The 11,854-nt window shown below is 43.8% G+C and overlaps 1 protein-coding gene across 2 annotated transcripts; it reads left to right on the top strand.

The window, feature by feature from the left end:
- The first annotated feature begins 8,013 nt into the window (after nucleotides 1-8,013).
- Nucleotides 8,014-9,921, top strand: fgf8a (fibroblast growth factor 8a). 2 transcript variants are annotated; one of them, XM_034195905.1, is made up of 3 exons: nucleotides 8,014-8,630; nucleotides 8,719-8,755; nucleotides 9,360-9,921. In XM_034195905.1, the coding sequence occupies exons 1-3, from the start codon at nucleotides 8,599-8,601 to the stop codon at nucleotides 9,573-9,575; spliced, it is 285 nt and encodes a 94-aa protein (XP_034051796.1). In that variant the 5' UTR covers nucleotides 8,014-8,598; the 3' UTR covers nucleotides 9,576-9,921. The 2 variants fall into 2 exon arrangements, with proteins under 2 accessions (XP_034051796.1, XP_034051789.1); XM_034195898.1 differs by having other exon boundaries at nucleotides 9,327-9,921.
- The last annotated feature ends 1,933 nt before the right edge of the window (nucleotides 9,922-11,854 follow it).

The following is an 11,854-nucleotide window of genomic DNA, read 5'->3' as shown; positions in this document are numbered from 1 at the left end:
TACCCCACTGCCTGATATCATTAGAAACAGTGGTGTAGTGGGCGTTGGACGGGTACCCCCCACTTATTTGGAGCATGATCTTTTTTTTAATAGTCTAATAAATATAAAATCATTGCCAGTGTTATCAGTTGCAAGTGTGTATTTGTTGTAATAATGACAAAAGCATAATACATTTCACAGTAATTATAATACAAAATAAAAACGATTTCCTTAAAAAAATATGATTCGTCATCACGCTCATGACCCCGCAGCGAGCTGGGGGTGTGTCAGAGCCAGCTCGCCGCCCGCTGATTTTTTCGGCAGCTCTTTCCCTCAAGAATGCTAATGAAAAAGCTCTATAATGGCAGGCTAACATGTTTTACTTGACTTCTTGTCACGAACTTGGATACACAAGGGAAAAAAGGACTCAAATGCACGACCCGGGAGCCAGAGATAAAGTACAAGTAATATACTTTATTTGCCAAAAATGATATTAAAAAAAGATAACGGCACTCTTAACGAGGCGAACAAAAATAGGTTTCACAAAGGCACAACAAAAAATCACTCACAACGTGAGGAACACACTTACAATAAGTTTCAGGAGCATGAATAAGGCCTGTAACAAAAATAGCAACCGTTGATGAGCAGAGTTCTGGCATGAGGACAGGACAAGACGAACTGACACTGAACACTGGGAGACTGGGGAATTTAAACACTCGACAACAAGACACAGGTGAAAACAATCAGGGGCGGGGCTGACGCTGATGAGCGCGGGAGAACACATTTAGGAAAGGGAGTCAAGGAACCTGAAATGAGACGTGACAAAACAAAACGAGAAGTGAAAAACAATACAAAAATAACAACATGAAACATGACTGACTAACACTTTTGGCGGTGCACAACACAACACTAAAAAGAATATAATTCACAAGAAGAAAGAGGCTAGCAGCACTGAAGCTACAAGTGAAGCTGCTACTAGTACTACATCATCAGAAGAGCTGCCTAAAGACGTGGATAATGCTAGCACTAACGTTAACGTTAGCTGCGCTAGCAACGTTCCCCTGGCTAGCTCAAGCTCACCTTTCCCAGATGCATGGACGGAGGAGATGTGGCGGAGGAAACAAGAGGCATACCCGTGGATACACTGCAAAGCTGGGAAACTGGGCTGCAAAGTTTGTTTATCAGTCTTCAAAACCCAAGGTGTGTGTGTGTGTGTGTGTGTGTGTGTGTGTGTGTGTGTGTGTGTGTGTGTGTGTGTGTGTGTGTGTGTGTGTGTGTGTGTGTGTGTGTGTGTGTGTGTGTGTGTGTGTGTGTGTGTGTGTGTGTGTGTGTGTGTGTGTGTGTGTGTGTGTGTGTGTGTGTCAGAGATGTCACACATGCTGCTCCACTCAGCATCAGGCCCATTTGCTGCTGTAAGGAATGTGGAGACTGCTCACTAATGTCATTGTCATGGCATGTCATTGTAAGGTATGGGATATGTCTGTATCAGCACAATATAAGTTACGATACGATATACTTTATTGTCCCCGTAAGGAAATTTGTTCTGGACTCCGTCCTGCAGTTCCGCATACATGTACATATACAAACATAGTGGACATGTCATTAAGAGACATACACCGTTTGAACAAACACAATTCCAAGTTCACCTTCATATTATGTATCTCTAAGCCTGTACAAATATATCCAAAACGATCTTCCTTTGTCTATGAGCTGTGTGTTGCACTTTTATCAATGACAGCCCTGGATGACATTAGTAATATGTTTTTATATGAAATTCACAGTCTGTTATTCCAGGGGTAGCAGACGGAAGCTAAGAATGCTCCTTCTGTGTCTTCTCTCTTTGTGGCCCCATGGATGTGATGTTTTCAAAGAACACTGGGATCTGATTCCCATCCCTTTTAACTGGTCAGTTGGTTGACCTGTTTCAATGTTGCAGACCGAAATGAAGCTAGGAAAGATTGGACATCATGTGTGTGAGCTGATTTGTGTGATGTCAGCACTGACGTGATGTTGGAGGTGAACTCGCTCCTGGACACTCCCATCATTAGTGTACTGCTCATACAAAGATGTAGTCTCCGTCCTTCAGTATGACATCAGGGTGACTCTTCAGAAGGGAGTGATGGCATACACAGTTAACATTCATGTGTTTTAGTTCTATATTGCATCTTATAACAATAATAAAATGAAATATCGGAGTGCACATCAAATTGTGGATATATTTATTATTTATTAGTGCAGAGTGTTTGCGTTCTCTCTGGTTTCATATCTCCTTGAAATGCTGTGCACCTTTTTCCTAAAATTAAGACACCACCCGATAACATCATCCAGGTTCCCTTCTACATTCAAGTTTACACTTTATATATTAGTTTGTCATCTTGATTCTCTTTACTGTATGTGTCGTATGATGTGCATATTTAAAAGCCCCTTTAGAGTTCTGATTTTAGTCATATAAATAACAGATTTATGAACTCAATAAAATCGCACTGAAAATAAGAAAACAAGCTGAAACAAAGCAGCTGGAAGCAAGAACGGAAACATGGTTACAAAAAGTTTAATTAACGTGAAGTTTTGTCATTTTATTGCTGTCTTCCATAATAAGAGGACAGAATGGATGCAGGCTAACCTTCTACATCTTCTCATCTAATGAAGAAGTTGGTGGAGAGCACAGCTAGCATCATGGAGCGTGTGTGTGTGTGTGTGTGTGTGTGTGTGTGTGTGTGTGTGTGTGTGTGTGTGTGTGTGTGTGTGTGTGTGTGTGTGTGTGTGTGTGTGTGTGTGTGTGTGTGTGTGTGTGTGTGTGTGTTGTTCCTGTCAGGTTGTCTGCTTCTCTTCGTATAGAACCAGCTCCAGTCACGGAACACATGTGAGGCTCTTCAGAGACTCTCGACCTCTGCACCAAAAAAGCGAGCCTGTGCCACCAGGTCAGAGTCAAAGTCCAGCTCTGTTAACACTGTGTGTGTGGGGGGGGGGCATTGTGCAGGTCTGGGTGTGTAATTAGATGAGTGTGTGTGTCTGAGTCACTATGGGGGTCCTATTGCCTCCAACCATGACACCCACTGACTGGAAGAGCATCACAAACACTTACACATGCATTTTTTTTCATGAATAAGTAAGTGAGTGCGTGAATTTGATTTACCTCAAAATAAATGATCCCCATATTTACAGATGTCTCTTTCCCGATGTCTTTTTATAACCATGTATCTATAAACTGAAAAAACTGAAATGTTGACTTTAATTAAATGTATTATATTTTTATATTTCTTTCAGTGTAGACGTGGATAAGCCGATTTTAACACATTACATGCTCTTTTGCGGTATGTGTCTTTATTATCTTTCAGTGCATTCATATGAAGCCCCCTCCTAAAATAACTGGTTTAAATCATTGTAAAGCACACTTTGAAGGCCTTTATGTCATAAGTGATTTTCTGATAACTTTCATCATACTATGTGATATAGTTTGAAAGGATTTCATTTGAAAGCTAATAATCTCTTCTTTCTAACTGTTTATACAACTCATAAAGGGTGTGGCGCAGTGGGCATTGTGTTGATCCTCAGGTCAGGGGGGCTGGGGAACACCAGCTCCAATCCTGCCTTGACCGCACTGCAGTCAACATGCCGTTGTGTCTAATTTGTTCCTGTGGGTATTGTGCACAGTATTGATGTATTACATGTTGATGTAAAGCGCTTTGAGCACTTGGAAAAGCGCTAAATAAATGTAATGAATTATTCGTATTATTATAATTATAGGATGTGTTGTGTAGAGCAGGTCACATATATATATATATACATAATGAGTACCACTAGCCAAGCAGCTGTGGGTCACCTACTGTCCGTTCAGCCAGCTACACCTTCCTGGCTCCTCAAAGTGATAGTCGTCTCCTTCCATGCTGTATGTACACTTCCATGTGATACAGCAGCTCATCCAAGGGGAGCAGAAAAACTGAAGAAACTGAAGTGCATTTCTTCATCTAAAGCAGGGGTTCCCAACCTTTTTTCCCAAGAGCCCCCCCAAATGACTCCTGTTGGAAGTTCCCCCCCCCCCACACACATACAAGGGGGGGGGGCGCAACAGCGGTAATTACAATTTAAAAGTCTCAAAAATGCTACAAACTGGATGAATGTGAAGTATGTTGTTAAAGGAGGATGAAAGCGTAATTAAGGAGCACTATTGGAGTGACTTTGATGGTTATTGGACTCAGGATTAATTCATTTGGATTCCCGCTGTATGAAGAAATGAAAGGACGGCGGAAGTGGAAACAATTCACAAAGGGATTAAACTGTTTAAAATACATGCTCAAAGTAAGCCGGATTTTGCCGATGTGTTTATGTGGATTCAAAAGTCGTAAATAATCTACAAAATGGAGGAGACCGATCTGATCGGAGCAACTGTGACGAATAATCCAACTGAAACCGGCATGGACAATGACTGTGTTTTAAAAATGCGCTTATCCAGACAAGACTGTTTTTTTAAAGAAAAAATTATACATCTCTGTCTTTTTATGCCTTTAGCTACTAACTTGAATTTTTATTCAAATTAATTAATCAATTATTTTTTATACTTGATTGTAATGTAGAGACAAGGTTTTTAGTGACAATCATGTATTGCGTTACAATTATATGTACAAAAAAAAAAAGTCTAAATATGATATTTGGCCTCAAATCATCTAAGGCCTGGTGCCCCCCGTGTGATCTTTGGCGCCCCCCCCCCCAAGGGGCTCCCCCCCAGGTTGGGAACCACTGATCTAAAGCATGACTCACACTTACAATACTTGTTGCATGTAAGGGAGGGACAGACCATCTCCTCCTTATAACGTTTGTAATTTACGCTGTACACAGGCCCATTCTGTCTTAACACTTATGCGCCCCTGAGTACTACGCAGAGGAAGTCCGGTTAGCATGCAGTCCTCCTGCATTCTGGGTACACACTGCTAAATGAATGTGGTTATATGCGCCTCATAACATATCTTGTTGTGTTTATTAAATACTTAAAACATGTAATGAATGAACAAAAGTGTTTTATTATAATAATAATAATTATAATAACATTATTTTAAAAACTATATATTTTCAAATTATTTGCTTTCAAGGCATATTAGCAAGCACTGAAGGATACTTGTCTTCCATTCTAGTGGAGTTTACCCTTCAGAGAAGCATCAATTGAATGCACACCCTGGACCCTCCACTTCTGTCTGCAAACATCCCCACTGAAGAATGGAGATTCATTGCCATTATGTAACAGCCCAGACCAAGGACAACACGAAGCAGGACAGAAAGAAAGAAAGATAAGGATGATGATGATGAGGAGGAGGAGGAGGAGGAGGAGGAGGAGGAGGAGGAGGAGGAGGAGGAGGAGGAGGAGGAGGAGGAGGAGGAGGAGGAGGAGGAGGAGGTATACCTCCAAGAAGAGAGTGGCTGCCACTGTGCCCGGTTAGCCTGCCGTTCTGGGGACAGTGTAAGGAAGCAGGATCAGCTGATTCACCAGTGTGGACATTCACAACAAAAGCTCTTTGAAGCGGTGCTACAAACTAGTTCATATGAAGCATACTGACACACTAAAGCCCACCGAGGTAAAGGGAAGAGAGAGAGGTGATGGAGAGAGGAGGATGGGGGAGGCAGATGGCTGCACGTTGGAATGCAGAGCATGACTGATGGAGAGAGTGGTGTAACCAAGGTATGAGGGGAAGGAACATGGGGGGGGGGGCTATTAAATAAATAGCAATGGACCAAATTGTGAACAAAGCTCTTCAGAAGTAATAGTTCCAATGGTTTCCCATGCGTCGTGTGCTTTATCCAGAGTGACATGGACAGAAATGCTGTTGAGCTTCCAATGTCATCTTTCAATACTGTGGGCACCACAAAGTCAACTCCACTTGCCAGTATGTGAGGGGTTATTAGCTCACCACTGTGTACAAGTAATGTAACACATCACAGTCAACATTATGGCAGCTTTTCAGTTACACAACCATAAAGTCCCCTTTAATACCCGCAAGGTGATTTCAAAATATATAATAAAATAAATGTGACAAATATCATGTAGAGCATAAATAGTTGCTCCAAATGCTGTTTGGGAATATCATTGAGGAGAAAGCACGGAAATACTGCATCTTGTTTAGCGTAAATATGTTCAAATACTATTTATGTGGTGGTGCTCTGGTTATGGGTGAAGATAGAGGGAGAGTGGGAGCAGAAGGGGAGGGGTGTGTGCCCCCCGCAGGGCTGCTGATGGATGCAGGGTTCCTGGGGAGCAGGGGGGGCGGGGGGGCAGCCGGGCCCTGGGCCAGGAGAGAGTGGCAGAGACAGTACAATGTTCTGTTGCATCTTGTAGAACACACACAGCAGATGCACGTGAGAGCGGCTCCCAGTGCAGCTCCCTCTGGTGGCTGGGTCCTGCAGGACAGGGGGGGGGCTTTGTGATGGCCTGTTAGAGTTCAACAGTTGGGATTTTTCCCTCAAAAGAGTCTTAGACCCCGGCCACACGAGGACGAAAACGGCTAAACGCATTGGATTAACGCAAACGCAATCACAAACAAGCTTCCGTCCACACGCAATAGTTATCCGGATAGTGTCTGCCCACACGAGTCAGCTCCGTTTAGCTCCAACCGCTGGAAAAGCTGCAGTACATATGCAGGAGCCTGTACGTGGCGCTGTAACTTCCTCCACAAAAGCAGCGAAGAAGCATGGTTGTCATGGTTGCCCTTCTGTTTATTCTCCACGGTGGGGGCCGAGGGAACCGGGCAGAGTTTTTCGCCAGTCAACGTGTATTAAAGTTTAAACCTTCCGATAAAATTATAAAAGTGCCGGTCAAATGTCTTCTTTGTTATTTATTGAGCTTTAAAACAAATGAATAACGACTCTATATATTATAATAATAAAATACACGGAGCCTCTCTTTTTCCTCCCTCTCTTCGGACAGCGCGCCAGTGTCTGTTTCATGCAGCAGCTGATCCAGTAATGAGTGACTCGGCCGACAGTAAAAATAAACATATTTATAATTAGTTTAGGTAGTTTGAGAGGTAATAAATAAAATAGCTAAGGGTGATGATCTGACTTGAAGTGTGTGTTTTACTCCGTTCACCGCCGCATCACAGCGGGAGGAGCTGCAGGTGAGCAGAGCTGCGTGTCTCCGTCCTGTCAGATTAGACTTCACTCGCGTTTATGTCCATATTGAGAGAAAGATAAATAATCTGAATTCAGTGTGCAGTTTACTTTGACGCGGGGGTGAGCAGCAGAGGTGGGGAGAGGCGGGGCTATTGCCTCATCATTATCAGAAAATTATCGTATAGGGCGTACACACGGAGCCGTTGGACCCCCCAGAGCTTTGCGTATGCCGTTCTATCCACCTTGTGACCCATTATCGTTTCCTCAGTCGTTTAGTGCCGTATTCGGTCGTCCTCGTGTGGCCGAATGGTCTATATGACACTAAACAGTAACGCAAACGGCCGTTTTCGTCCTCGTGTGGCCGGGGCATTAGATGTTTCAAGTCAACAGACCGTATTAAGATCTGCAGCCCTCTGAATAAACGTTGATGTGCTCCTTGAGTAATGTCTAACCAGGGAGACTGCTCCTTCACAACAGGCCAGCCTCTCCGCTCAGATTATGACCTTTATGAATCACACCGCGCTGGGTTTCTGTTTCCCTGATGGGGCCGATACTGAGTTCTATAATTAATGGTCAAACAATCAATAAAGTCTAACTGATAATGGTTCTTCTTTATTAAAGGGCGCGGTTAGCGGATAATGAATGTGCAGCTCTCCTGTCAGAAACAGAGGTGTGAATGTCCCAAACTATCCATCAGCATGTTTCAGCGTTGCTTTATACACATTTTCTTTTAAGTCTTTAAAGCCTGTTTGTCTCTGCACTTCACTTAAACCCTTCTCTTTATCAAATGACGGGAGGGGGGGGGGGGCGTAAAAACGCTAATCGCCTGTAATCCTTTTAATATGTCTCACACTTTGCTCCGTCAATACACAAAGCTGCAGGGTAGGGAGGAGGTGATCTCTAACTGTATCCTCCTCACTCATCTTTAGACTCCCAGAAAGCTGCTGCTGCAGCCGGCTCCTCCTCACCCTCTCCCCCTGCAGTGTGCGCGCTCCTCAGGTAGAGATGTTTTAAATCAATGGGAGGGAGGGGGTAGCGGGTCAGGGGCTGGACGCTTTTGTTCCTCAGAAAAGGGGGCTTGTTCTTAGCAGATCAGCCTGCCAGCTTTAACCGGGGGTGTGTAGGATTGACAGTGGAGCGGTGTGGGATGAACTGAGAGAGGAGCCTGCAATCCTGCCACAACCCAGCGGAGCAGCATCTATCTACAGCCTGCTCTACAGCGAGAGCACACACACCTGAGGGCCGTAGAGCAGCGAGGATCCGCCGCACAGCCCGGACCAACTGCCCGCAGCTCCCCCCCAAACTTAACCGCGCAGCTCCGCTCCTGCAAGTGCACCCAGCCTGCAGCGCGGAGCCTCTCATGGACATTTATCCTCTGAGGGATGTGTCCTCTCCGTCAGCACCTCTGACCTAACTGTGGACTTCGGAGTCTCGGGTCTCGAGAGTTTGATCAGTGACGAAAGGAGCTCTGAGAGGATCCTGGTGAGAATATACTGGAAGAGCTTTTCACCTCCATCCATCATGAGAGCCCTCCCATCCGGACTGAGCTACCTGTGAGTGCCTCTCCTCCCGCAGCTCCACACTTCACGTTTGTTCTGTTAATGGTGCGAACTAACTTGTATTTTGTCTTCTTATTTTCAGATGTCTACACTTATTTGCATTGTGCTACTATGCTCAGGTATGTTACTTCATTTTCTTTTCATATGCATGTTTTACAATCTTCCTTTTTTTAGGGCAATTTTTATAGGGGTTAGACTCTGAAATATTTAAAGCGAGGATTGATATCAGCACAATATATGATACAGAGTAGTATGCTGGCAGGTTGCTGCTGAACACACCGGGCCTGGCACGATGCGCGCGGCACAGACGGGCCAGGGAAATGTTTGCGAATCCAGTGAGAAATGTCGTGGGGCTTAGAGTCACCAGAGCCAATGTTTCCGTCAGCAACAGTCCTCTCACCGCAGCGCAGAGACCCACATCCACACGGTGGGCTCTGCGGCGGACGCGCAGCCTGTAATCAGCGCGCGGGCCTCCAGAAGCTGTCCATTGTGTTTGGCAGAGGCCTCAGGAACTTGTTACATTTGTCACGCGGGGAAAACAACAACATCCTCCCTGTGTGTCAACCGGCAGACTCTCACTATCATAGCTTAGTTTATTTCCATCTCAGTTTAGTGTCATGTCGTATGGAATACATTCATAAGGCTCGTGTACACATACTGATTACTGTGATGACATCTAATTTCTGACAGGTAACCAATCAGTCCCCGCCTAATTTCACGCAGCATGTAAGCGAGCAGAGCAAAGTGACGGACCGCGTGAGCCGCCGGCTGATCCGGATCTACCAGCTGTACAGCCGCACGAGCGGCAAGCACGTGCAGGTCCTGCCCAACAAGAAGATCAACGCCATGGCGGAGGATGGAGACGTACACGGTAAGAGTTCAACTGGATCACTTTTTATTTTAAAAATGTGTTCTTTAAAAAATATTTGTATAGGCTAGTTAAGCAAAATACGTTTTTTGAAATATTCCAAAAATGCAAAAAGTATTATTGTTCTCTTTTACCTCCACTCCACTGAATAACATCTCTTTAATTGTCCTCTCATCGCGACACTTCAGGCTCAAGGGTTTATACATTTCGCCTGTGGACTGCAATTGTATAGTACTTAACAAAAACATTTCTTTGTTAAAAACAATACTGATGGGTTTACAGGACTAATGTGTCGGTTACTTCTACACTTCCTTTTTTTCTATGTTATCCATGTTTGACTTTTACTGTTTTGATTCACTTTTACTTTTTACTACTGACATTTCAGTGTCTGTGTGTGTGTGTGTGTGTGTGTGTGTGTGTGTGTGTGTGTGTAAATTGGGGGGGTGGTGGGTGTGTGGTGTGGGTGTGTGGTGTGTGTGTTTCATCTTCCTCCTTTCACAGCTTCATTCTGATTGGACAATCACACTTGACTGTGTGTGTGTGTGTGTGTGTGTGTGTGTGTGTGTGTGGTGTGTGTGTGTGTGTGTGTGTGTGTGTGTGTGTGCGTGCGTGCGTGCATGTGCGTGCGTGCGTGAGTGAGTGTTTGACAGTTGGAATTGGTTTTGTTTTAAGCACAGTGACAACCATGATATAATGAATAGGCTTCTGAGTAGATTCAGGACTTTGATAAGATATACTAGTTTGTTCGTGACAAACCAGCTCATCTAAACATAACATAGGTCAGAAAAGATTGGTCAGGGAAAACATTTCCGCTAACAATTATTTATATTTTCAATAAATCTGTTGATTATTTTTGCAGTTCATTTATTAAGTATTGGGTCTCTATAACATAAAAAACAAGCTTGATATAAACCCCAAAGATATTTAGTTCGCTATCTTAAAGGAGTAAAACACACTATACTGCATGGTCGCCCTTATAGCTCATCAGTCGTCAAGTAAATCCAATAGAGTATCTTAATAATAATGAATTATCTTTTTATAATACAAATCTTGTGTGACCTTGCACTTGCTGACAATTCCTTCACTAGTAATTCTTGACCTGAAAAGCAGGGCAACCCACAGCCAAGAATGAAAGGTCTTGACAAAAGTTGACATTAATCTCCTTAACTCCTTCCACATTGGATTAACAGAGGGATCTGTCCCCTAGGACTCCCCACGCTCACTAGCATCCACTCAATGAGTGAAAGCCATCTCCCTGTGATAACTCACTGATGTAATACAACAGTACTGATGACATGCAGCAGTATGGTGGCACATGACTCCGTGAGTTTATGGTGTTGTTGCGGAGCCTCTGTAAGGCAAGTGGACTTTGTGTAAATGGATTCAATTAGCCCCCCCCACACCTCCTCCGGTGTCTGTAAAGTTAGAGTGAACCTCAGTGAACTGACTTGTGGGAAAAATCACACCTTCTGTGTCGCCAATGCTGCCATGCAAATGTGGAGCAATTCCAGTGCTGAAGAACGGGGGTAACATTGCTTTCATCCATTTTATTGAGCCACAACCATCATTCTTAACCCCGGATAAACAAACAGAGCTACCTTCTTCATTTGCTTAGGGAGCAATTTAACCCCTGCCTCGCCCCCCCCCCCCCCCCCCCCCTGTGGAGGCTGTAGAATAGCAGGGGTGAACAGAGAACACGACCCTGCCTCCCTAAGCAGCCCGAAACAAGCCACTACAGAAGCTGGCCCCATCAAAAAGCACTTACAACCTCTAGCCACATACGCTCGGAAACATTTAGGGAGAAGAGTCTATTCCCAGGAAGCACACTGCAGAGTCATGCAAAAATAATAATCTGAATTTCTTCAAGAACCTCATTCAGGAATATCACTTGATCGTCAGGCATGAAGATACCTCCAAAGCTGTTGTTTTTTTAGTACATTTGAATCCACTGTTGACAATTCAGTAATAACAAAGAATATGATAGATTACTAGGTTTTATGGAGTAAACAAGTAAGTTCAAGTCGATCTACTGCTTCAGAAAAACGTGTCATTGAAAGATAATGAGCTGGTGTCAAGGGAAAGAAATTAAAAATGTTCCCCTTAAATATATATGACAGCTAGTTGGATGGTCTTTCCATCCTGAATTTCAGTTTCTAAACTTCGTCAATCCAATCTAAGTGACCATATTGTTTTATCTGCAAAAATGTATTCCTGACAGTCTGGGAAACGAAAACGGAACAACAATTAAACCATCATGCATCAGAGAAACATTGCAGGCTACTCGAATGCATTGCAGCCTATACTCACTAAATATTAATGTTACATACACAGCTTTACTGTTTGGTAAAGT

This window comes from Gymnodraco acuticeps, unplaced genomic scaffold (assembly GCF_902827175.1).
Source record: "Gymnodraco acuticeps unplaced genomic scaffold, fGymAcu1.1, whole genome shotgun sequence".
NCBI lineage: Eukaryota > Metazoa > Chordata > Actinopteri > Perciformes > Bathydraconidae > Gymnodraco > Gymnodraco acuticeps.
The sequence above is the reverse complement of the archived record's forward strand: the minus strand, read 5'-3'. Positions and strand labels throughout refer to the sequence as shown.

Coding starts and splice junctions, on each gene's coding strand:
- fgf8a (XM_034195898.1), top strand. CDS start 8,599: ATGAGAGCCCTCCCATCCGGACTGAGCTACCT. Junction 8,631..8,718: donor CCATCCGGACTGAGCTACCT/GTGAGTGCCTCT, acceptor TCTTATTTTCAG/ATGTCTACACTTATTTGCAT. Junction 8,756..9,326: donor CATTGTGCTACTATGCTCAG/GTATGTTACTTC, acceptor AATTTCTGACAG/GTAACCAATCAGTCCCCGCC.